This window comes from Ursus arctos, unplaced genomic scaffold, assembly GCF_023065955.2.
Source record: "Ursus arctos isolate Adak ecotype North America unplaced genomic scaffold, UrsArc2.0 scaffold_14, whole genome shotgun sequence".
Lineage (NCBI taxonomy): Eukaryota > Metazoa > Chordata > Mammalia > Carnivora > Ursidae > Ursus > Ursus arctos.
Window position 1 is genome coordinate 40370358 of NW_026622808.1, and position 25886 is coordinate 40396243.

The 25886-nt window shown below is 49.8% G+C and overlaps 1 protein-coding gene across 5 annotated transcripts; it reads right to left on the bottom strand.

Moving 5' to 3' along the window:
- Window positions 1-251: 251 nt before the first annotated feature.
- FAM107A (family with sequence similarity 107 member A) lies at window positions 252-20032 on the bottom strand. Of its 5 annotated transcripts, XM_048226483.2 has the most exons (5): window positions 12501-12628; window positions 8050-8186; window positions 5122-5296; window positions 3349-3505; window positions 252-2803 (listed from the first exon to the last, which is right to left on the bottom strand). In XM_048226483.2, exons 3-5 carry the CDS (start codon window positions 5289-5291, stop codon window positions 2696-2698), a joined length of 435 nt encoding a protein of 144 aa, XP_048082440.1. In that variant the 5' UTR covers window positions 5292-5296; window positions 8050-8186; window positions 12501-12628; the 3' UTR covers window positions 252-2695. The 5 variants fall into 5 exon arrangements, with proteins under 5 accessions (XP_048082440.1, XP_026356916.1, XP_026356917.1 ...); XM_026501131.4 differs by lacking the exons at window positions 8050-8186; window positions 12501-12628 and adding an exon at window positions 19787-20032; XM_026501132.4 differs by lacking the exon at window positions 8050-8186 and having other exon boundaries at window positions 12501-12573.
- Between the last annotated feature and the right edge of the window lie 5854 nt (window positions 20033-25886).

Consider the following 25886-nt stretch of genomic DNA (forward strand, 5'->3'; position numbering starts at 1 on the left):
AAAATCCTCAAGCAGACTCCCCCCTGAGCATGGAGCCCGACATGGGGCTTGTGAGATCATGACCTGAACTGAAATCAAAAGTCAGATAATGCTTAACTGACTAAGCCACCCAGGAGCCCCTCCAATTGGTTTTTAATGAGAAAGAGGAATCTGGATTTTCAGTGGAGTGTGCTGGTAATTCTAAGCATCAGGTCTGGCCTTCTGTGTAGGAATACTTTGGCTGCAAGTAACAGAGACTGACCAACAATGGCTTAAACAAAGAGGGTTTTCTTTTTATTTACAGGAATTCTGGAGGAGGATGCCTGCTGGCATTGGCTTGGTTAAATGATCACAGGGTCAGTGCTCTGAGATGCTCTTGGCCTTTTTCTCATGGTAGCAAGATGGCTGTTGCAGCTCCAGGCATCACATCCTCAATCAAGGCAGGAAGAATGGAGGGGCAGGGAGGTGTTACCCACATCTGACTCTTTCATCAGAAAAGCATAAACTTTCCCAGAAGCCCCTGTAGACTTCCTCTAAATTTCACGGGACCTGGTCACAGGTCCCCCCCCCCCCCCACACCCCAAGCTGCAAAGGAGGCTGGAACAGTAGGAATTGGGACTTACACCCTCCACAGTGGGAGGCAGCCAGAGAGAAGGGGCATGGACGTGGGCGGCTGCCATGGCTCCACTGGACAATGTGGCTTCATCTCCATGGCTTGCTGTCTCCACGGAGCACCTCTGGGGAGCACTGAGTAAATCTCAACCATCCTCTCTGAGAGGCCTACTCCATCCTAGATGCTCTGTCTTGCTTCTTTTCACATGTCTGAACAACACATAGACTGGGCGGGGGGAGACTTTGGGGAAATGGTGGTCTTTATTGGGGATTGTGCTTTGGGATTGCTCTCACCTGGCAGACATCTAAAATAGCATTACCACGTTCTCACTAAGACACATTCAAGAGCCTTTTAGAGCTTGACTTACACACACACCCACACCGACACACACACAGCCTATTTACACTGGTGGGCACCCCACCCAGGAAAAGGGCAACGTCGGTCATCCTCAAACCACTCAGTTAGGAGTTAAGACCAGGATGACCCCTTTCCCCCTCCACGTCCCACTTTTGGTCCAAGAATAAAATAACATTCCAGTGGCAGCTTTTCCTGGCAGTTTTTTTTTGGGGGGGGGGTGGAAAGGAAATGCTTTGCTAGCACTGCCTCATCACCTGAAATGGTAGGTTTGCAAAGCCAGAGCCAGGGATTTTATTCTTCATGGGGGAAAAAAGAAACTGGCCTGGTTTATTCTCTAAATCTTTAACAATGGGATAGAAGCAAAAGGTTGAAAAATATGGTCTCGAGGGATTTTCGAGGAAGAATGAGTGAATTCACTGGAGCTGGCTCAGGTGGTGGACACCAGGCAGGGGCTGGAAATGGGGATGCAAAGGAGCCTTTCCGTAAGGGTGGCAGTGGGGTCTTCAAGCCACTGTTCGTATTTCCAGAGGGCCACTAGAAATCACTTTATATTTGTTCTCCATAGGCTTCAGGAAAAGGTAAAATAATAATTTTTTTTTTTTTTTTTGGCTAGAATTGCATCAGAACGGTGGGGTAAGAAAATGCAGATTGGCAATGACACACCTCTCCAGTGACAGTGGCAATTACATCACCGACATAAATTGCTCGGCAAATGTCTTCCCAGGCCTGAGGGCCCTGGAACGGGGTGGATGATCGAGAGCCCTTGGAGCTGCAGAGGCAGGGTGTGGAATGCCCAGGGCAGAAGTTCCTGGCAGTTGGAGGGCAGAGGTGGCTTCAGGGATGACGTTTCCGGTATTTACTACACCTGGCTGCTTATAGTGTAGTGCTTAGGCCAGCGGCCCGGGAGCTGGTTAGAAACGCAGCCTCTCAGCCCCCACCCCAGATCTACGGAGTCAGAAGCTGTCCTATAACAGGACCCCCCATGATTCGTGGGCACAATAAAGGTTGAGAAGCGCTGTTCTAGACTTCCGGGAGCAGGAAGCCTGCAGCCCTGGTTAGATGTGGTTACAAGGCCCAGACAGGGGGGCTGCGGAGGGGAGAAAGCAAAAGCATGGGAGTGGGGGAAGCTGGCCCACTCTAAGGAGCTGTCCTTGTTAGCACTCTTGTGACTGGCAGGATGTGAGCCCCAAGGCTGCCTTGGGAGCGACCCCGCCCTTCCTCACGGAGGACCGCTGCCCTTGAACCATATTCCCCTCAGCTGGCTTTCAGAGCAGGTGTTCTGAGATGCTCTACTTAGTTGCCCCACACGCCGCTGCAGGTAAAACCACAGTCAGGGAAGTTTTCTGAGAGAAGGGAGCTGGGCTGCCCAGAGAAGCAGGGCTCCGTGGGGCCTGCTCCGGCCAAAGAGGTACCGTTCACTCCTTCCCAATTCTGCCAGAAAAATCTCAGCAGAGCTCAGAAGCTCCTTCAGAGAGAGGTGCCTTGGGAAAGTTTTCTGGGCAGCAGCTTCCTTTCAGAGCAGAAGCGGTGACTGCTCAAAGGAAAAGCCTGGGAGCTTAGGGGCCCCCAAGCTTCTTGGTGGGTGGGAAGGAGAGCTCAGGCCCTCTGGGGCATTTTCGCAAGAGCAAGCATGCACATCACAGATGTCCCCAGGCTGGGGGCTCAGGGCTGCCAGACGCAGAAGGGCTGGAGGAGGGCGTGGGGACCAGGGGTGGGCCGCTTGGGCCGGGCCTCAACAACCCTGCGCTACAGAGCTCTCTCCTCACTGCTTAGCGTGGCGATTCTCCGCAGGTTTTCCCTGACTTTGATGAATTCAGGGGCATGGTCCTCTTCTTTCTCTGGTGGTTTTTCCAGCTAAAGGAGAGAAGCAGCAGAAGTGTGAAGTGGGTGTGTTGGGGGGGTGGCTAGGGGAAATTCCTATTCCCCAAACCACAGTGTTTGGAGCAGGGATCCTCTCTGGAGAAACCGAACTGGGGAGCAGCTTTGCCACCAGCCTCGTGGCTGGGGTGACAGAGCACAAGACTAAGTTTTCCCCGGGAAGCGTCATGCAAATCGCTTGCCTCAGCTGGGCCTCAGGTTCCTCCTCTCTAAAATGGGAACGCCCCCTGGCTCGCAGGGCGGCAGTGAGAATGGAACCAGGATCAGCATGCGATAGATTGGGCTGATAAGGGAACTGAGGTTAAGAGAGGGGAGGTCACGGGCTCAAAGTCACACAGCAAAGCGAGTGGCAGATGAGGACTTAGGCCGGTGGGGGACTGCTGGTTGAGTCCTCATTTTGCATCGTCATCTGCTTCTTGCCAGCTGCGGCCACCTGCAGGGCTCCTCCCCGGGGGGCGGGGGCAGGGGGGAGACACTCCCTCCCGGAGGAGGCTGGAGCCAGGGCTGGGCGCTCCACCCACCTGGTTCAGCCTCTGCTGCCGTCTCAGCAGCTCCTGCTCAAAGGGGCACTGCAGCCGCTTGGCCTCTAGCTCCTCCTTCTTCTTCTTGATGAGCTGGTTCCGCCTGCGGTGCTCCAGGACACGCTGCAGCTCCGGCTTGCTGTCCACGCCCAGACCCCTGGGTGGGGGGAGCCGTCAGGAGATCCCAACTTCCCCCTCCCCCAGTCTCAGGGCTGCACCCCGTAGTGACACGAACCTATACCATTGTGTCGTACAACCCCCCTGGCAGCCCCAGGAGGTGGTCCCATTCCTGTCCCCTTATAGGGAGGCTCCTAGGACTTAAGACACCAGCCCAAGCCACAGCTGGGAAGGGGCTGAGCGAGGATTTGTACCCAGGCCTGTCTGATGGCAGAGACCAGGTGTTATGTCATTTCCGGTTATGTGCTCAGGATATGTTTCTAGAGGTGGAATTGCTGGGTCAGTCTCTTTTAAAAGATTTTGGATACATATTTCCATCTGCCCCTTAGGAAAGCTCTCCAATATATACTCTGTTATCAGCGTACAAGAGCATCTATTTCTCTGCACTGTCACCATCCAGCCTTTTTATATCGGAGAATCTGGTAGGCAAGAAATAATATCTGGTTTTCATTTGTGTTTCTCTTATTCTTAGTTACATGGAATAACAGCCTTTGAGATGTGTACTGGTCATTTGCATTTCTTCTATTGTGAACTAACTGTACCTATCTTTGTTCATTTTTTTCCTTATGGGTTTATAAGTGATATGTACACATATTTTTGTCTGTTTTATATTGCAAATATTTCCCTGATTTGTCTTTAGGCTTTTGTTTTTTTCTATGGTGGTGGTGTTTTTTGACATTAAGAGGGATGACTCTAAAAAACATTCGGAGAAAATACACATGATACACTAAGCAAGAAAAAAAGAACCCACTGAAGATAGAAAATGACACCTGCTGGAAGGTCTTGCACAGAGCTGAAAATAGCATGAGAATCCTAGCCCGGGCCAATACCAGAAAGTGCCAGTAGAGGGAGCTGCAGAGGCGCCGCCGCCTTCCTCTTGGTGCTAGCCAGCTAGCAGTTATTTCCCAGGCCTCCTCCACATTCCCTCTGTTTCTGAGTCCCAGCCCTGCCACCTCAAGCCTGTCTCTTTCTTTCGTTGCACCCCTAGCCTCCCTGCTCCACTCATGCCCCCCCCCCCCCCCGATTGTGACAACCCTGCTTGAGACCCTTTCCAGGTCAACACATCTCCTCTGGCCAACCTCAAAGTTGATGCTGCAAACACCCTGAGCTAATTGTGTCTCCTCTCTCTTTGCACATGCTATTCCTTTTGCTGGGAACATACTTGCTTCCACCAGCTGATGCCCACCTCCTAGTCTGGCTGACACCTGCCCACCCTTCAGGCTTCAGCTGACCATCCTGTCCTCCGTAAGGTCACCTTAGACCACTCCCAGGTCCATTTATGCCCTCACCATAGCATGTGGTTATACATCCATCCCCACTGTGAAGGCAGGAACTGGATCCTGTTCCTTCTTGTGCCCAGGTCTGGACACCGTGCCTGGCACATAGTAGGTGCTCAGTAAATGTATGTGGAGGGCAGGCATGAGTGGGTAGCTGGGAGGGAGAGCAGGGCTCTTGGGGATCACCGGGGACTAGACCCTCATGGTTTCTGTGGGTGACTGTGTGGGGTACCCTGCGTTGCACAAGGGGCACCTCTGAAAGGCCCAGCAGTTCTGAGGAGATGCTTGCCAGGCAGAGGCAACCGAGCTCCGTTCCCACCTTCTGTGGTTCATGAGCAGCTCTCGGTGCAGCTCCTGGTGGCTCCGGGAGGCCTTCACAGGGTTCAGCAGCTTCTTGGGCTTGATGAGCTCTGGATTCCATTCTCTGTATTCGGGCCGGGCCATCAGGCCCCCAATGTCCGCCCGCTCCCTCTGGATCTCCGAGTACATCGAGGCTGTAGAGACAGTGGGGGTTGGGGTTGGTCAGAGCAGGATCCACCATCTCCCCCACCCCCATGGGACATAGCTGAAGGTTTCCGATTTAGACGGGCTTGGCCATCTGCCACTGTGCAGCTCTGGGCCGACTACCTGATCTTCTGAGCCTTGGTCTCCTCATTTGTGAGATGGATATGATTGACCCTGTGACCTTGTTGTAAGGATTGGAGATGCTGTTTGTAAAGCGGGGTGTGGGGGTGAAATACTGGGGTACAAACTATGGGTTGACACATGCATATGTTTTTGGTCTGATTTTGGAGAAAACAATATCCTATAAAAAGAATTATGCTTGAGTTTCTGTTTTTCAGTGAGCGTTAAATCAGAAAAAGAAAAGATGCTTAGAAAAAGCAGTGTGCATTTATAAAATTTGGATGAATATAGTGATCAAAAGGAACCATCACCCCGTATTGTCCAGTTTCCCTCTCCATCATTCCACATTCTCTAGGGAAGCGTCCAGCTTTGCAGTTTCTCCAGATCAGAGAGGAGAGTATGAAATCCCAGAATGGCTATGTCTCTAACTACAAAGTGATGGCTGTCATCTTTAATGCAGATAGCTGGCTTCTTGATAGCCTTGCTTCCACCACAGCGCCTTGAAATTTGTCCGCTTACTTGAAATTCGGGCAGAAGGGCTCCTTCCCCTACAAGCTAGCTCTGTATCCTTGTGATGCCCCAAAACAAGCTTCTATGCATGTGACTGTGTGTGTGTGTGCACTCGCGTGCATGTGTGTGTGCATGTGTGTGAGACTGCGTGCGCGCGTGTGTGCACGTGTGTGTGAGCGACTATGTGCACACACGAGCGTCCATGTGTGTGCATATGTGTGTGCATGTGTGTGAGAGCATGTGTGTGCGTGCACGTGTGTGTGCGTGTGTGTGTGTGTGTATGTGAGAGAGAGAGAGAGAGAGAGAAAGGAAGACTTCTTAAGAAAAAGTCTCCAAGGGATGGCACAGCCTAGATACCAGCTTCGTTTAGTAATGCAAATGAAAATTGAGGCATTGGTTCTGCTCCCTATACTCAATGCCAAGCACTGGCATAAACAGCAGTTCTCCAGGTAAACTAGCTAGGGATGGTGGTGTGCGCAAAAAGCTGGAAGTAGGTAATAGACCAGTGGGGTTGGAAAATACAGGAGGAGGGTGGTGGTAGGGTGTAAATTGCAAGGTGACATGTCAGGGAATGTCAGCATCAAAGGGGGAGATTATGTTTTGCAAATGGTGGCTCACCAGACACATGTTTGGCATTTCTATTATTACGCATTGCAGGGTGCTGTTTGGAGGATTAAGTGAGATCACATTTGTAAAGGTGCTGTGTAAACTGGAAAACGTGTTAATTATTACAAGATATTTTGGAAGTAGCCAGATGAAGTGTCAGAGCATAAAACATACCTGCTAATTTTTTTTTCTTGAATTCACATTCTCAGAACTGCTTCTGAAGTGAGAATTCTAATTCCTTTTCTTCTCTATCTTCATAAGGCTGTTATTTTCAGGTTCTATTCTTCCCAACTCTTTGGTTTTTAAAGATTGTGGTAGTATATTTGATAGTTAAAAATGGGTACTTGACAAAATAAACAGTTGGCTTTATCAGCTCCCTCATCTTTTAAAAATGTGGACATTTTCCTTTTTTTTTTTTTAAAGTAAACTCTACACCCAATGTGAGGCTTGAGCTCATTACCCCAAGCTCAAGAGTCGCATGCTCTACTGACTGAGCCAGGCAGGTGCCCCTAAACTGTGGATATTTTCTTAGTCTGAGGGATTACATTGTCTGGGAGCCAATGCATTAGAACACTCTGATTCAGACTGGAGTTTGGGGAATTTTTTTCCCCTTCTGCTTCCTATTCCCATGACCAGTCCCACCAAATCTTTATCTGAGTGGTTTTCAGCTATCCTCTTTACTTCCTGTGTGCTCAGTTCTCATCCTATCCAGCCCATTATCACACCACACTTAAATAACTGCTGTAGCTTCTTGGCTGTTCATCCTGCTTTAGTCCCTTGGTGTCCCAAACCTTCTAGAACTGCATAATTTTTTAAAAAAAGATTTTATTTATTTGTCAGAGAGAGAGCACAAGCAGGGGGAGCTGCAGGCAGAAGAAGAGGGAGAAGCAGTCTTCCTGATGAGCAGGGAGCCCAATATGGGACTCGATCCCAGGACCCTGGGATCATGACCTGAGCTGAAGGCAGACACTTAACTGACTGAGCCACCCAGGCATCTCTTGAACTTCCTATTTTTCATCAGTCACACCATCTTTGAAATTACTAACTGTATTGTATGTTAGCAAAGCCATAAGGCAGGAAACAAATAAGTTGCATAACTTTAGGAAAGAAGAGGGCAGAATTAATTTGCTTAAGGTATCACTATATACCCAGAATTCCCTAGTGAATTAACAGAAAATGAGAGAATTCAATAGCGTGGACAGATACAAAGTACACAAAACCAAGAGCTCCTGCATAACAGGAATGACCATTGAGAACATACACAATAAAATCATTCATTCATTCTACAATATGTTTTGAGTTCCTACAATTTGCTGGGTTTCGTGGTAGACACTGCACACACGAGGTGAACTAAGCAGACAAGGTTCCTGCTCTCACAGAGATGACATTGTATTGGGGGGCAGACAGTAAACATGTACACAAACCAATAAAAACCAGTGATTGCAAATTGCCAGGAGCCCACTGAAGGAACCAGGGGGCTGGGATAGAGACTAACAGGAAGACCCACCTTCTGCCAGGTGCCCTGGGAGGGTCTCTCTGAGGAGGTGACATTTCCGATCTGAGGATCGAGAAGAAGGAAGGAGGCTGTTTGGGGCAGAGGGGAGGAACAGCCTGTGTGACTCCTGTACCTTGCACAAGCTTGGTCTGTTCAGGGAACAAAAAAAGCAGTGTGTCTGGAGTGGCATGAGTGAGTGAGTGACAGGGAGAGTGGTGTGAGGGTGGACGGGTGGGTTCAAGTCAGGGAAAGAGTGCGTCTCATTCGATGTTTAAAAAGGTCATTCTCTCCGGCGTGTGGGGAGAAACTGTCAGCAGGTTTTGGGAAATTTTTATATGACTTTGGTTTCTTTGACTTCCACCGGGCACTCGTTGGGTCTCCCTCCTGTTAAATTCCGGAGGAAAAGCATCTGATTGGCCAGGCTGAGACTCTTCACCCCATAGGTCACCAGCCAGCCAATGGGCGGGCTGCCCCAGGGCCAGCCCCTCCCCCGCCCCCGCGGGACTCTTTCCTCCTACCCTGCTTGGAAGAGGGGCCCTGTGTGTATACAGCCAGTCCTGCATCCAAGTCCAACCAGTGATCAGCTCTGGCTCCGGTCCTTTCATTTTATTTTATTTTTTAAATGAAATCAGCATGTAGCTGTGGGGGATGGTGTCTTCCTGAGGCTAGGGCGGTGTGGTGGTTCAGGCAGGGAACCCGAAGGATGTGGCTGGTTCTTCAGACCACAGCTGCAGGCTGGGAAAACCGCTGCTTTTGCCAGCTGCAGAAATGACACGCATGAGATTTGTGGACAAGCTCGTGGGGGCCCTCCAGGACTCAGCCGCTAAGCCAGCCTTACTGCCTTTTAGTTTAATGAAAAGAGGCCCCTGTCGAAGAACCTCACACAGGTGCTGGAGCGACAGGGGCTGCTCAGCAAAGCCCAGACGCTAGGCGAAGAAAATCCGGGCTGCCCTGGGTTGGGGAGGGGGCAGGTGGGCCTCCTGAACAGAGGTGGGGTCCAATCCCAGGGCTTCTCTGGCCGGGTCTCACAGGCAGCTGGGGCGACCCGAGAGATCAGAGACCCTCAGGGAAGTGGCCATGATGGGGGCAGAGTGTGAGGTCGCCTCTGAAAAGACAAAGATGAATGCCCAAAAGAAGAGCTGGCAGAGAAGAGGAGGAGGCCAATGGAGGAGAAAGTGAAAAGGCCAGTGAAAAATCCTTCACTGGCTGTCAAAGAAAAGCAGAATGAAGCTTAGGTGTATAGACACTGGAGCCTTGCAGACCTGGATTTGAATGTTGGCTCTGTCCCTTCTTAGCCTTGGGCAAGTTTGCCTTTCCTCTGCAGCAGAAGTCCACAAACTAAGCCTTTGGACCAAATTCAACCGCTTTGGAACACAGCCATGCCCACTCATCACTTACTGTCTATAGGGCTGCTTTCCTCGAGAACAGCAGAGTCGAGAATGTGCATCAGCTGCTCTCATGCAGCATCCTTCCTCATGAGGTTGTTGCAAAATAAATGAGGGGATCCTTGCATGGTGCTTGGCAAGTGCCTAGCACAGAGTGGAAGACTCAATAGTGCTACTTATCTGGGCAGCCAAATACATCAGGGCAGGTTGTGCACTGCACAACTCTAGGGCCTCACTGCTGTGAATTCAACTATGAGTGGAGCCCCTGGAATTGCACAGTGTGGCCACCCCATTAGCTGTTATTAACAATTACCAATAAATCCTGGTCCTAGTCTTGGATGGAGCTTTCTTATCCTCTTGAAAAACAACACTGATTTAATCAGTGGCTCTTAACCCTGGCTGCTTATTGGCAACACCAGAGGAAGTTTTAAAAATACCAGTGCCTGAGTGGCATCCCAGGGATTCTGATGTCATTGGCCTAGGAGGTAGTCTGGCCTTTGGGATTTTAAAAAGCTTCCCAAGTGATTCCAATAGTCAGAAGTTTTGTAAACTATGGAGTTTAAAAATAAAAAATCTTTGCTTCGGCCTGAGTGATTTCAGCTGACTGATTGACCTGGTTATGGTGGGCAGGGCTGGTTAAGGTCATAGTTCTCAGCCTCTGGGTGATCTTGGATGGGTCTTAACCTTGAGGACCCTCCTTCTCTGTAAAATCATGATGCTATGTAGACGGGATGAGCCGAGCCAGGCAGGGGCAGGCACAGCCAGTAGGTGACAGCTAAAGTGAGTGTCTTACATGACTTCAAGATGGGCAAATTATTCTTGCTTACTCTGCAGACTGTGGGACTGACTTCATCTTTGGGGGCAGAGTGGGGTGGGTAGTAAAAGGTCAGGGGAGAGATTGGGAGCTTCTCCCTTGGTTCTTCCCTGTTTCTCCTTAACCCAAGAGGTCCCACAGCTCCTCCCCAGGGCCTCTGCAGACACCAGCCCCATGCCAGGCACGGCTCAGCTGGGATCACTAAGTGCTCCCAGCATGAGCTCATGAGCCGCTGGGGCTGCGTGGCTGACGTGACGGTGGTGGCTTTGAAACCAAACAATGGCAGCCGCCCTGGATGCGGGACAGCAATGAGGAGAGACTGAAGGGAAGGAGTGGTGGTGGAGACCTAGGTCCCAGTGGATTCTGAGCTAAGGCCTTAATGTCCCCTTCATCTGCCTCTCTACCCTGGTGGCTCTGGTTCTGTCTTTGATGGCATCAGTTATAACAAATGACACATGAGCCAGTCAAGCAGCAAGGTTATGGCAAATGTTTTGGAGGAGACGGGCTGGGTTTGGATCGTGGTGGGTTACTCCTTATTAGCTGTGTGACCTTGGGCAAATAGCTTCACCTCTCTGAGCCTCTGTTCAACGGGGATAATGGCCATACCTACTCATGGGGCTGTTTAGAGGGTGAAATGAGAAAATGTGCATGACGTGGTTAGTCCAGTGCCTGGCACCGTGATGCTCACAGAAAGCAAACTCCCCTTTCCTGAGGGCACCTGTGGTGAGCATTCAGCATTTGGGGAAGGCTCACTCACCTGCATCTGGATCTCACAATTGCCCTGGGAGGCTGTCAGAGGCACTGTTTTATTATGCCTATTTTGTAGATGAAAACTGCCGGAGGCCTGGCTGCTGGAGAACTCCTAGCCCAAGGGAAGTACAGACTCACAGGGAGCCCCAGGACAGCCGGAGCCACTTTGGGCTTGAGCCAGAATCCACAGTCCTGTCTGCCCAGGGACTGGCCTTTGTTTAGGAGGGGACCAGCTGGTGGCCTTCCCTCTCCGGGGTGTTGGTCAGTCTTCCCTGCCCTCCCTTCCTGCACCTTTGTTCCTCATTACCATTCAAGCTGTGGGTTCAGAACACATGTGGGAGCTTCTTGGTTCAATATTTCAAGAGGCGGAAAGGTAGAGGAGGAGAGAGGCTTTTTAAATAATCACTGGCAAAGGAGAGAGAAGCGTTCAATGACAAGTGTGGCCACCGGGTTTCCCAACCCCTTCTTGCTTTTTTTCCTCCCAATAGGGAAAGTGACCTTTTGTGTTTCACTGACCAGAGGTCAAAGAACAGTGCTTTTGGTGGCCCCTGCCTGGAATCAGAGCTCCTTGTCCATTTGGATGTAGTTCCCCTACTCCATGGGAAAGTGGTTAGAAAATCCTAAACGTTTTGCTTTGGGTCCGCCGTGACCTCCCAGTTTGTGAGGAGAAGGTCTGGGTGGGCATTCAGGGGTTTGAATCAATTCCATAGCTGGACCGGAAGGCCCTTAGCCAGGCTGGTGCAGAGTGTGGTGCAAGGGATAAGTGTCAGCAGACCAGATATTCCTGCTAGCCCACCAGTGGCATGACGCCAGCCATTCCACTCGGAATATGCCTCCAGAACGATCCTGGCAGGTACTTACTTACCACCAAAGGAGCTTAGCGCCCCTCAGGGTCCAAGCCCTTGGAGATGCAGCTATTGGGGCTGCTCACAGCTGGGGAAACCAGCCAGGTTTGGCAGCAGTTCCAAAAAGTGACACCCCGAACCCCTGATTTCTAGCTCAGTCTGGGGCTTGCCTCTACTGCAAGGTGCTAGAGCGACCTTCCCCAGGCAGTTCCCACGTTAACACACACGTGTGCCCACACACTGTGCGGAGCCCCTCGAGGCCAGGGCTCGGAAAGTTCTCACCACAGACCGACGAGGTGGCTGCTGTCGCTACCCCTTTCCACCGAGGAAGACAGTGAGGCTCTGAGGGGTCATCTGACTTCCCCAGCTCACACAGCCAGTAAAGGAAGGAGCCCGAATTGAAGCTGGGAACTCTGTCTGATGCCAAGACCTGGGTTCTCTGACTTGTGCCCTGAGGCACCCTGGCCTGTTGTCTGTCTAGTAATGAGGATTAAACCCGCTATGCTGTGCGATAACGGACTTGGATGGGGGCTAGAGCCCGGGTACCCCAGCTCAAACAGCTCAGCTCCCCTGCCCCGGGGCTCCACGGCCCTCCGTCCAGTCCCTAGCACCTCCTCCCTCACGGCCCCTAGCTCCACAGCAAGGGAAACAGAAGAGAAATGGGCTTACTTCTCAGCTGCGTCTCCGGGAAGGGAACTTGGGAGCCGAGGCTGGGTCCCTCACTCCGCTGGGAAGTCCCAGGCTAGCAAGGAGGGCCGCCTCTTAAGGGCGGTTCTTAAACCCCTGCGGATGGCGGGCGGCTGCAGTGCCAGCGAGTGAGGCAGCTCTGCATTCCTGTTTATTCTGGTATCAATAAAAGGAACTGTTACTATAGTAACGGATATTTCGCTTGGTGCATGGCCACTTCCACAATGCGGAACACCGCGTCCTAGCCACACGCTCGAGAGGCGCAAGTAAATACCTATTTGGTCAGATTGTGGAGGACCAAGAACCCTGCCAAGCTTTGTCTGAGCGAGGGCTCGCACAGAGGCATTTCCCTTGTTTCCAATGGGAGGGTCAGCGAGAGTGCATTCCAGAGCCTCCCCAGGGGAGGGAGAGCCGAGTTCCGGCTGCAGCGCCCAAGGCTTCAGGAGGGAACCGGGCTCTGAGGTGGGAAGGGAGGGGGGACAGGCTGGGGCTCAGGTCTTGGTCATCCACTGACGGGTCAGGATCTCCATACACCTTATTTACTCCACGCTCTGAACTTCCTCTGAACTTCGGAGAGGAGCCACGGGGACATTGCACAGTTGAGAGTGTGAGGAAGGTGGAAGCTGATGAGATGTGGGCCGAGAGGGCCCTCGAGTCGGCCAGCTGGGCTCAGGCACCAGTTCTTTGGTGGAGGGTCTTGGTTGGCTAGAAGGCCATGAAGCCCACGATGTCCATCAACCGTGAACAGGGGCAATAAAAAGGCCATGGGTGTCCTCTTTGGCCTATGTTATTAACTGACCTTTGTTGAGTACCTACTGCGTTCCCAGCACTGTCCCGAGTGCTGGAGCTACGGGGCGAATGACAGCCTTGGGCTCTGGGAACCTGTATTCATGGGTGGGCTGGGAGTCAGACAAAAAAGGAAACAAACCAGAAACTTTGACCTGTGATGAATGTTGGACTGAAAGTAAGACTGGGTGAGGTGGAGAGGAGGCGCTGAGTTCAGGAAGGGTGGACACCGAGGCGCTGACCTTTTAGGGAGGCCTGGGTGGTGAGAAGGAGTCAGCAATGTGATGTCTGTTCTCATACGAGAATATTCCAGGGAGTGGGCAGAGCCAGCGGAAAGGCCCCAGGGTGGGACTGAGTCTGATATGGTGGAAGACGGCCAGCGGGGCTGGAGTGTTGGCATGAGGGGGAGGTGGGGCATGGGGTTGAACAGGGAGGCAGGGAGCAGGTCATGCCTGGCCTGGGAGGCCTTGACCAAGCCGGCCATCCTGGAGCCACTTAAATAAACTCAGTCACAAATTCTTGGGTATAAAAGAACTTTCTAGAACCAACACATGTTCCTTTTTGTTCCTTCTTCCTAAATTCTGCTTCTCTTGAAGTACTTTGAATGGTATCCTCCCCAGGCTTCCTGTCCTGCTGTGGCTTAATTTTACTAAATTCTGGTGGTGAAAGATTGCCGTTAAATTCTTGTCAAGCCACTCTTTGTTGCCACATACTGTCTTGCTGTGGAAATGGCTCTTCTGGGCATTTCGCAGGGCCCACAGTGGCTGAACTGAACCAGTCCGGGTGCCCTCTGACAGCGGGGGAATAGGAGGGATCCTGGGGGAACCGACAGCTTCTGCTGCCACCTACTCCAGCTTATTCCAAAGGAGCAGACTCTGAGAGTCCCCATGCCAGCAATGACCTTCATCTCCATTTCATATTCTCTTTTTTGAAAGACTCTGATGACAGCCCCAGAGCAATGGAGAACCAAGGAGAGTTGGGCAGGCATCCCCCAAGGTTGGGCGCCATTTTCCCCAGGCAGTTGGGACTCACTATGCCTGTTCCATTCAAGCTCTTTTCACAGTCCATCCTGTGTATAAACCCGTCGGGCTCACCCACCAGACTGCCAGGCTGAGGGATGGGGCTTTTCCTTCTCCTTCTTAGTATTCCTGTCCCACATGGACACCCCTGAGCTTCTAATAGTAGCATCTTGCTCTGTGTGTGTGTGTGTGTGTTACTGTTTATAAGATGAACAGCTACGTCTCCCAAGCCACACCCCATCGGTAAGAGATGATGCCGTACCCATCACGGGGCGCAGTCAAAGCATGTCTATTTATTGGCCTAAAAAGATGTCTGGTACATGTTTGGGGAGAAATCAAATTGTAAAATCACATATGGTATGATTCCTCCCCTCCCCCCCCTTTTTTCAAGTTACCGAAGTTCGTACGTACAATACCTAGAGGACCAGTCTGGAGGCATATATACAGAACTGCTAAAGTGGTCAGTTTTAGACCAATGTAGCTCAAATGCCATGACTAGCCATCATCTGTGAAACGAGCGTTAAAGTGGAACTAAAATGGGCCATGCTCTTGGATTGCTGTATTGGAACTTATGAGGGAGGGGCCTACAAATCTGGATTTTTAACACATCCCCCTGGGGATTTGTTTATCTCCATGAGTTTGAGAACCACTATTCTACAGCATAAAATTACAGGCCCTTCTCTTTAGTCACATTTCTCTACTGTTTGTGGCTTAAACAGAAAACCAAGCATACATTGCTTTTGCTCTCAGAAAACAATAAAGATTAAAAATATGAGAAAGAGCAACCTTTTCCAACCAATGATAGTTATGATTCACATCTGTTTCAGTCATGTCCATTTTGCGTATTGGCAAACAGAGGCCTTCTGGGCAAATGAGCCTTTTAGGAGTTTACTCCAGGTTACTGCCGAATTCAACCTCAGTTACTGACTCCTGCCTTGGTTGATGGAGATTTCCCTGGAGGCCTTCCCATTCTCCCTAAAGGAAGGACTCTGGAATACGAGGGGCCTAGAGATCAGAATTCCTGCTCAGCCCCACGAGAACTGAAGGGGAATCCCAGAGGTTGAGCACCCCCTCCACTCCCTTCTTGTCCCTTTGAAGTTTGTTTTCTTGGGGACTTAGAAGAGCCAAAAGGAAGGGGGGTAGTGAAGACCAGGAGAGGCAGTCAGGAGTGGGAGCTGGGGACATTTCCTGCATCTACCAGGGGCTGGAGCTGCAGCTTGCATTAAAAACAAAACAAAAAAACAACCCTCCAAAAACATCTTTCCTTTCATTTTTGCTCCCCTTTTTCCAAGCTCATAGGCGCCTGGAGCAGCTTATCTGGGTACACAAACAGCAGACAAGAAGTTCCCATGGCAACTCCAAACTTCCTCCTCAGCGTTGTATTCAGTCTAAATCTCCAGGGTCCCTTTTCAAGGCCTCAGTGAGGTTTCTGAGAAGCCACCCACAAAACAGCCTTAGGATCCAACCTTCTCCCCACCCCCAACACGCTCAGTTGAAAGGACATGGTGGGGGGGAGGGGGGAGAAACTGTATTGGCAGAAAAACTTGTCATGGGATCCGTGGAGAGATTATGAAAGCAATGAGAGTTGCCTTTACAACAAATCTGAACCAGGAAGAATTTACCCGGTGGAGGGATTTCAAGTGTGCAAACAGGAAAGTGTCGGGGAGTGGGGAAGAACTCAGTTTTGTTTCAGAAAGCTGGCTCTCCACTCAGCTGGGGTGAGGCCTGATGAATCCGGTCTCTTAGCTGCAGAGGGCCCCTGGGGTGCCCCCCAGCCCCAGCACATTTTAACTCACTTGTAGCCTGGCAAATGATGACAGTGGAGCTAAGGATGGGGAGAGGAGTGTGTGTGTGTGTGTGTGTGTGTGTGTGTGTGTGTGTGTGTGGAGAGACCGAGAGGATCCTGGGCAGACCATAGCTTGTCGAGCCAAGCAAACTTCCATGATCGCTGGCAGTGGGGTTGCTAGATGTAGCAAATAAAAATGCAGTATGCTGGGGGCGCCTGGGTGGCACAGCGGTTAAGCGTCTGCCTTCGGCTCAGGGCGTTATGGGATCGAGCCCCACATCAGGCTCCTCCGCTAGGAGCCTGCTTCTTCCTCTCCCGAGCCTGCTTCTTCCTCTCCCGAGCCTGCTTCTTCCTCTCCCGAGCCTGCTTCTTCCTCTCCCGAGCCTGCTTCTTCCTCTCCCGCTCCCCCTGCTTGTGTTCCCTCTCTCGCTGGCTGTCTCTATCTCTGTCAAATAAATAAATAAATAAATCTCAAAAAAAAATGCAGTATGCTCAGTTAAATCCGAATTTCAGATAAGCAACGAATATGTTTTTAGTATAAGCATATCTATATAATAGTTGGGTTATACTTATGCTAAAATATTATTGGTTGTGTATCTGAGGTTCCGATTTAACTGGGCGTCCTGTATTTTTTTATCTGGCAACCTGGCCTGGCAGGCAGCGATGGAGGCTATGGCTGCCCCTCTGGCTACGGGGAGAAGCACGGTTGCTGTTGTCCCCAGGTACCTGCGGTGCTGGTCCCCTGTCCATGCTGCAGAGGGATGCCTCCCTCCTTGCTGGGAACCTGGCTGAGCTCCAGGTAGGATGCAGGTGGACCTCTACTACAGCACTGCATAGCTTCCTGGGGATGGCCAAGTTATTCCCAGAGGTGACCCTTCCAGCTCAGCGGTGAAGAGCAGGGACTGTGGTGTCAGTGCAGAGACCACTCCTCGTTCCACTGCTGGGCAGCTAGTTGACCTTCAACTCCTCATTTCCTCATCTCTGCTATGGGGCAGACATTCTTTTGAGGAACAAAGGAGATCCTGCATGGGATGTCCTCACATTATGTGTCTCAGAGTCTGGGCTCCTAAGTGGTCGCTGTTATTTTGATAACCCATTTAAAAGCAATAAAAATTTTCAACCACATGAAAAAAGTGGGATTAAAGACTAGAGTTGACATAACCTCAGCAATGCAAAACAAACACAACCACACACACAAGCAAAGACTTTAAGGAGATACCCCCAAATGTTACCAGTATCTGCTTAGAGTTAGTGGGATTGTGGGTAAGGCTTCCCCTCCTTTATTCTCAATTTCCCAAAATAGTCATGGTGAACATGTAATACTTTAATATTAAAATATTAAAAAATAATCAATGAAAAATTTTCTAGAAGCGTTCTCTTACTTGGAGCATGACTTGAGACTACTGTAAATGAAGATGGGTGGCTACCATTTTGGACTTGACTCCATAACCCCATCCTTGGGGGCTTCTAAAGGATGGGGGCTCTTGCCTCTTCACTAAATGGCCCAGCTGGATCCTCACCCGACTCTTCTTGCTTTTCTATGTGTGAGACAACCAGAATAGTGCTTCTACTCTGGCCCTGGCCCTGGGTTTGAATCGCAGAATCTCAGCTCCACCCTTGATGGGCTGTGTGACTTTTGACAAGTCAGGTTATCTTCTGAGCCTAAATTTCCTCGTGTTTAAAATAGGGGTTAATACTTCTTACCTCCCTGAGAGGAGGGACATATCTGTTATATTTATGAGTATATCCATGTGCCTTGCATGGGGGTAATATATAATGGTGGTCAATAAATATTGGTTGAAGGAATAAATGAATTACGTTGATGAGACGTCAGATGTTACAGGTGACAATAACAAGTGATCAACATTATTGGTCATTATTATTACTAGTCTCAGGAGGTGTGCAGAGGTTGACACGGAGGGTCCTAAGTTTGCAAGTGTTTTCTATCCCCTAGTGGGAGAGAAGTGTTCTCTTAGCAGGACCATGGGCAAGCTGCCAAGCTCTTTGAAGCTCAGTCTCCTCATCTGTTAAACGGGGATGAAAAAACAGCAGTGATCTCGTAGGGTTCTTAAGACTGAATGAACCAGCAGTGCCCAGCACAAAGTAAATGCTCCCTCCGCGAGGCCCCAGGCAAAGGCCTTTCTTGTAGCTGTGTGTGGTACAGATACCGGGCAAGTATGTGGCCCCTGGAACGACTCTGCTATGTCTGCTATTCTGAATAGGCTGCCAGTGAAAAATGTTGCCTTTTGAATGAGGTTCATGGCTGCAGCTCCAGGTTAGAGGGGACACAGGGTCTTCAGATTAGAGAGCCCCTCCTCATCTTTGCGAGAAGATTGCCAGTGGGTGGGAACACCTAGGAGGAGTGCTTTTCGGGGAAATCGCTGCCGGAGCTGGGATTTGAAATAGGATTCATCTAATTATAGAGCTCCTCCCTTTCTGCCTGCCCCAGCTCCGCCGGATTTAAGACCCTCCCCCAGGAAGGCGCCGGCAGTCCTGAAGTCTTGGCCAGTTCTTGTTTTTGGACTTAAGAGAACCGTTGTTCCAGTGTTCCCAAGCTGTAGCTCCGCGGGGGGGATCTCCGCGGGGCGTAGCCAGTCTAAGAGAGGCAGTCAGTCAGTCCCCGGTGGGGAGGGGGGACCGGGGAGGGTCAGGGGGGTTGGTGGTGGGGCCAGGGCAATCGCCAGGCGCGCCAATGGCTCCGCTCGTGCCTTCGGCTCCAGGGGTCTGCAGGCAGGACCGCTGAGTGGGGTGGGCTGCTTGTCCACGGCGATTCGGCAGATCACAGCTACCCCGTGAGCCCAAGTCCCCTGACGCTTTCTAAATCGGCAGGGACCCGCTCGAGATGGATTTTCACCTTCCCTAAACCTCTCTTTCCAAACACAAAGTCCGGAAAGAAACGCCCCAACCGCTGACTGCGGGCATTCCTTTTCTTCTTTCTACATCTCTGGTTTTCCCAATTATTTTTACACTGACTATATGCCATGTTTGTTTCATTTTCCTAAATAAAAAATCTCTTATTGTCCTGAGTAGAAAAGTAGTATGTGCTTATTGCAAATAAGTAAACAGAAAGACAAATAAGAGAGAAAAACAGAAACACCTTGTCATCCAACTCTCATCCTTGAAAATAACCACCGTGTGTTTCCTTCTAAATCTTTTCCCCTTTACATGCATGTATATAGAAAAATGGTTTCTCCCCTTCCTGTAACTTGCTCTCTTGCCTTTCTGCTGCAACGTACGTACCTCGCTGGACACCCCCAGCGGCTATGCGTCTGTGCTGCTACACGCCCCACTGCGGGCAGCCCGGGTCTTACCCATTTTCCACTTTCTCACGCCTGCAAACGTCTTCGCGCGCATAAGAGACCCGCCAGGAGATGGAACCTCGCCGAACTTTCATAGTTAAGAAACCCGAGTGCGTGTGTGTATGTGTGTGTTGGGGGGCGGCGCACTCACGCACTGGAATAAAGCGATACAGCTAATGGTAGATCCCCCAACGGAAGAATGGAGGAGGGAAAGAAGGAATGAAAGCAGAACACAGAAAAGTAATTTAAAAGAATGAAAGAAGGGAGGAAAGCAGAGCAATGAAGGAGGACCGAGGTGCCCGGCAGTGGGCTGGCCAGGTTGAGCATAGTGTGTCCGCCCTGCCCTCTCCCTCTCTCCGCGGCCTTGCCCTCACTTACCGGACCTGAGCAGCATGGCCCGGTAGAGACCCGTGGCCTCGGCGGGGTCCCGTGGCCGCTCACCCAGCCTCTGCGCCATGCGCCCGTGCGCTCGACTGCGGAGCCGGCACTGCGGACAGGGAGCGCACGGGGGATAGTACTCCGGGCCGGGGCCGGAGCGCCTCCGCAGCGGTGACGCGAACCGAGGCCCAAACCCTGCTGCAGATCGAGTTTCCACCGCAGCCCGAGCGCCGCGCCGGGCGAGGAGGCACCGCGGGGGGAGGGATAGAGGGCAGGGGCAAGGGTAGGTATGCTGCCCGCTCAGCAGGCAGGGCACAGGTCAGGGTCCGATGCAAGGATTCCTGGCCCCGGGGTTCCAGGGCCAAGGGAGAACCCGATGTCCTGATTCTAGCCTTGGTCACCCACCTCCTCTTCCTCATTTCTCCATTTCCCTGGCTGCTGGCCTCGTTGAATGCTACAAGCAGGTGTGGGATTTTGAAGTGGCATCCCTGGAATCACGTCCCAGTGCCACCAATTAATAACTGTGTGACCCCACGACTTAATTACCTAACCTCTCAGAGCCACAGTTTTCTCAGCTGTAAAATGGGGATAACCACAGTAGTTATTTCCACAGGGTCGTGAGGATAATATGTATGTATATGTAGTCGATGTATTACATATACTGACTATATGTATTATATATAATCTTGGAACAGCGGCTAGGGCAGAACAAACACTGTATACTGGTATTAAAAAAAGTGTTTTGGGGTGAGTGGCACTGAGAAGCAGGGAGCTTTACTGTAGGAGTAAAGTTGTGGTGGGACTCCACCAGATTGATTTCTCCCAGTTTGTACAATCCCTTTAATAGCCAGAGATGCGAGGACCAACCAAAAGAGTCTAAAGGTGGAGGAGCAAAGTCAACCAGACATATAAGAAACTGACAATTCTGATTATCTCCTCTGTTTGGTGCTGTGCTAAGTTTCTTCTAATATAAAAACCAATGTTCCTTGTGTACTTTATGTCCTATTTCATTTTAACTTCACAACCCTTTGAATTAGTGTCTATTAGCCTTCCAATTTTGCAGATGAGGAAACTGAGGCTCACAGAGGGTAAGCAATTTATCTGGGATCAATCGATCTGGGACACACACAGTCAGGTAGCCTGACCCCAGACTTGGGCTGCTCTACTCTGTGGCCCCCCTGCTCTGTCATTTACGCTGCACAAAAGTGCTGAAGGGTAGGTATTATCTCCAGTTGAGAGATGAAATCGTTGAGACTCGGGGAGCTCAGGCAGCTTACTCATGCTCATATAGCTAGTTGGCGGAACCAAGCCTCAATCCAGTTCCCGCCCACACCACTAGTCTAGAGACCCCTGGAGCTGTCCGCGGTACTGCATGGCCTCTGTTCAAGGCTGTGCCTGTGTGCGCCAGGGAATCTTGAGCTGGCTGTTGGAGATTTGGCTACACAGTACTGTCTCCCTGTGCCTCTGTGTCCTCTCCAGTCCTCTCTAGCCTTGGTGCCCCCTAGGCCAGCTGTCAGCCAAGTCCTCTCTAGTTGGTCCTTTGCCACTTTCCAGGCCCAGCTTCTGCTGTGACTCAGAGATCTCTGTACTTCTCTGCTCCTCAGTCACAAACCCAGGGTCCTAAGAACCCAAGTGACACACTTTGATCTTTGGGGACGTCACTGATTGGTCAGACTGATCATGTGTCTCATCAACAACCAACCATCATGAGTGCCAGGCACAATCACAGACATTTGGCATTGACTATTTCATATCCATTCTTCGGAGGATGAAATGATATACAATTTATTATTGATCTCATTTAATCCACTCTTTGATCAAGTATGATTATGCCCTTTTTAGAGATAAGGAAAATAAGGTTCAAGTGACTTGCCCACAGTCACATAACTAGTTAGTAATGGAGCTGATATTGGAACCCAGATGGTGCCAAAGCTTTTGCTGCAGGGGGGAAACAAAGCTAGCTATTGAACAAGGTAGGGGGTTCAGGAAAATTGTGCCTAAGTAATGTGCTTTTACAGAGCATTTGAAAGGGATTAACTCTGGCTGCACTCCTGAGGAATTCTAGGTGAGTCTGACTTACCTGAGCCATTTAGTCTCTGCTTCTCATTTTCATTATGAAATATGGTCTGAGGAGAGTATTCTTTCTGTGAACAGAAAGACAGTAGGTGGAGGTGAGGACCCTCTGTCCCTTGGCAGGGGAGGATTGAAGAGATATTCATAGTGTCCTTGAGTTCCCACAGGAGGGACTGATCGAGGTCGAAGTCCTCTCCAGAGGAACAAATTACTATCATCCTTAGAGTGTGTGTACATGTATGTGTGCACATGTACATGTTGGGGCCATTTATGAGACATGCTCTTTTAAAAAAATAGACTTTTTTAGAACAGTTTTAGATTTAGAGCAAAATGGAGAAGATAGTACAGAGAGTTCCTTATACTCTGCATCCAGTTTTTCTGTGAGCACCTTATATGTATATAGATGTACATGTATATAGTATGGCACATTTGTTAGAATTTATGAGGTAATATTGATACGTTATTATTAAGTCAAGTCCATACTTTATTCAGATTTCCTTAGTTTTTACCTAATGTCCTTTTTCGCATCCAGAATCCTATCCAAGATACCAGGTTACATTTGTCAGGTCTCCTTGGGCTCCTTTTGGCTGTAATAGTTTTTCAGACTTTCTTTGTTTTTGATGACCTTAACAGTTTCAAAGAGCACTGAGATCCATATCTTTTATGTTGCATTCTTATCCATGATGTTGCTTCTACATGAACTACCTTCTCCTTACCTTCCTGTCAAACTCCTCATCCTTCAAGAACCAACTCAGAAGGCATCCAGGTTTGGTCCTCAAGGTCAGGTCTTAGACATCTTCTCTTCTCTCTCTATACTGTCAGGACTTTATAAACAACTCTAAGCCAAAGACCCCTAAATGCATAGTTCCGATCCAGACTTTCACTCTGAGCTTAAACTTTGGACAACACGCTACTTGACATGTCCACTTGAAAATCTAATAGACCCTACTTACCATGGCCCATACGGAACTATTGATCACTCCAGCTCCAACCTGTTCCTCCTCTGTGCCCCCATCTTGTCAAGTGACTCCACTCCTGCCCTGTGGCTCAGACAGGAGCCTGGGTCTCTGCTTTGCCCCATCTTCCCACAAGACCACAGTGCTCAGATCACCAAGTCATGATGAGTCCACTTCCTGCCATCTCTTCCATCCATCCATTTCTTCCAGTGCCCCAACCCTAGCCCAGGCACCATGGTCCTGTGCCTGAATGCCTGGATGCCTGCAGTAGCTTGCCCTCCTTCAAGTTGTTCTTCACACAGATGCCAGAGCAAATTTTAAAATGTAACTCAGACTCCACTCCTGTCCTACTGAAAACCATTCAGTGCCTTCCTTTTGCACTCGGAATCAAACTCATGTGCCTTACCCTGGCCTTTAAGTCCTCGCAACCCAGACCCTTCCTGTCACCTTCTCAAATACCACCTATCTGTTCCTCAAATGTTCAAGGATTTGTGATGCCTTAGTGAAGAAAACAGACAAAGGACCTTGACCTTGTGGACCTGGCACTCTAGTGGGGGAGCTAGACAATAAGCATAATGAATAAGTAAAGTAGATAGAATGTTAGAAGGTGACAAGTACTATGGAAAAGAGGGAAATTAGAGGAGGGGGGAGAAGGTTAGTGGAAAGTGGGGGCAGTATGTAGTAATAAGTGTCTGCCTGGAGGGTCTCATTGAGAAGGTGGGATGTGAACACACACTTGCAGGAAGCGGAGGAGTTAGCCAACAGATATTTTGAGCAAGAGTGTTGCAGACAGAGGGAACAGCTACAGCAAAGGTCCTGAGGCTGGAGTGTGCCAGAAGGTTCAGGGAAGAGCAAGGCTGCCAGGTGGCTGGAGTGGAAGGGACGCAGGGGCAGTCACATGAGGGAAAGTCAGCAGGAAATGGGGGCCACCTTCCTTCACACCTCCACTCCAGCCACTAAGAGTTCTGCTTGGGTTCCCAAAAGCTGTGCTGTTTCTCACCTCCTACTTTTGCACAAGCTGGTCCCTCAACCCATGCATATTCCCCAGCTCTGCCTGGTTCCTCCACTTATTCATTAAGTCTCAGCTGAAATGCCACTTCTCCAAGGAGGTCCCCTCAATCATGTGCTCTGGCACCCCAAACTTCCCTTATATGACTCTTCACCACTGAGTTATTGTTTTAGCCCCATTTCCTCCATTAGACTGTATGAGTCCTGAGTGGGGGGACTGGGTTCACAGCTGTCTCCCCTGGGGCCTACTCTAGAGCTGAGCTTGGCTTGGAAGATTTATTGAAAGAAGGAACGAAGTGAATGAGTGTGTGCACCTACAGAGCTCTGGACTTTAAAGGGAAAAAGGGCAATTCCACAGAGAGTAAGCCAGTGTCAGAACCCAGGGAGGACCCCTGCTGTCTGCCCAGGGATTATTCAGGTGCACAGAAGGACCTGGGGTGCTGACATTTCTCCAGGGTGCTCCTATTTTGAACTCTGCCACCCAGGGGGGGATAGAAAGGCAGGGTGTTTGGGATTTGGCCAAGCCTCTTTTGTGGTTTTTGACAAAGGGATTACGAAGACAAGTAACTTCATCTCTGGAAGAAAATTCTAGGACATAGAAAAAGGACCTGCTTGGAAGGCTCGAAGGGGATCTGGGCTTCTTCTCACATCTCCCTACAGACCTGGGAAATGAGGCTGGGGCCCAAGGGCAAGATTAGCATTACAAAGTCAGAATTTCATAAGGAGTGGCTCCCAGATCTGGAGTTCAAAGAATTGTCCCTTGCACGCTCTCTAAACCCCCTTGCACAAAAGACTTGGAAAATCAAGCCATCCCATGTCCAGTAACACGTCAGTGACTGAGGCAGATTCCTCTCTCCCTTCAGTGACTGGAGTTCGGTGAGTGAAAAAACACCCTTCTCGCGTGTAACCCCTTGCAAAGGCAAAGCTGAATTGAATTTGCGGACGCATTACTGGTCATTGATATTCTTTTCCAAGGGCCGTGCTGATAAGTACGCCAATTTTCATTTGCTCACACACTTTTGGGATTGGAAGATGTTAGCGTAGTTATAATTTTTGTTAATGAAAGTTAACACACACTCTTTCTAGCGGAAATACTATTGTGTAGAATAAAACATACCCAACTATGGCTGAGCACAACTCAGTGTGTTTGCATTTGCATTTCTCCTGACCTTACTGTGGCCACCATCTGCTTCTTTTTCATGCCCGGATTGTTGACAAAGTTTTTTGGGGTTAGTCCTTGGTGACCGTCAGTGAGCCTATCCCACAAAGTTTCCTCTTCTCCACTTTGCTCTGCTGCTTCCCTTGGAGACTGATGACATTTGAGAAGTGTCAAGGAGCATAGGGACCCATCACACATCCTTCTTAGTCTTCCCTACAGGGTGCATGCACCCAGTTACCCTTAAGGGACCTTGCTTTGTCTGTCTGTAAATGTTTTAAAAATTGAAGTATAGCACACATACAGAAAATGCACTAATTTTAAGTGTGCAACTCAACAAAGTCTTACATATGTATTCACCCACACAACCACTTCCAAGATCGAGATATAAAATAGCCCCTGCACCCTGAAGGCTCCCTTGTTCCCCTTCTCAGTCAATGGCCACTGTTTCCTAGAGTAAGCACTAATTCTAAATGATACCACCATAGATTTGTTTCTCTTGTTCTAGAACTTCATATGAATGCAATCATAAAATTTACTCATTGGGTCTGACTTCTTACTCAACAGTATATTTGAGATTATTGATGTTGTCGCCTGTATCAGCAGTTCCCCTATGGATGGACATTTATGTGGTTTCCAGTTTAGACTATGACTAGTGAAGCTGCTATGAACAACTTTCTATGACTTTTTGGGTACACAGCGCTTGTTTCTGTTGGGGAAATACCCAGCAGTGGAATTGTGGGTCATGAGGTATGTGACTGTTTACCGCTGGTAGATACGGTCAACAGCCATTGTAACAGTTTGTGTGTTTGCTTTTGACATCTTCACAACATAGATTATGTTTTAAGCACATTGAGGTCACTTCTGCGCACAATCCTTTGGATTGGTGGGGGAGGGGAAGGAGGTA

Coding starts and splice junctions, on each gene's coding strand:
- FAM107A (XM_057311840.1), bottom strand. CDS start 19,865: ATGGCGCAGAGGCTGGGTGAGCGGCCACGGGACCCCGCCGAGGCCACG. Junction 5,297..19,786: donor GGCCATGCTGCTCAGGTCCG/GTAAGTGAGGGC, acceptor CTGTCTCTACAG/CCTCGATGTACTCGGAGATC. Junction 3,506..5,121: donor CTGCTCATGAACCACAGAAG/GTGGGAACGGAG, acceptor CCCCCCACCCAG/GGGTCTGGGCGTGGACAGCA.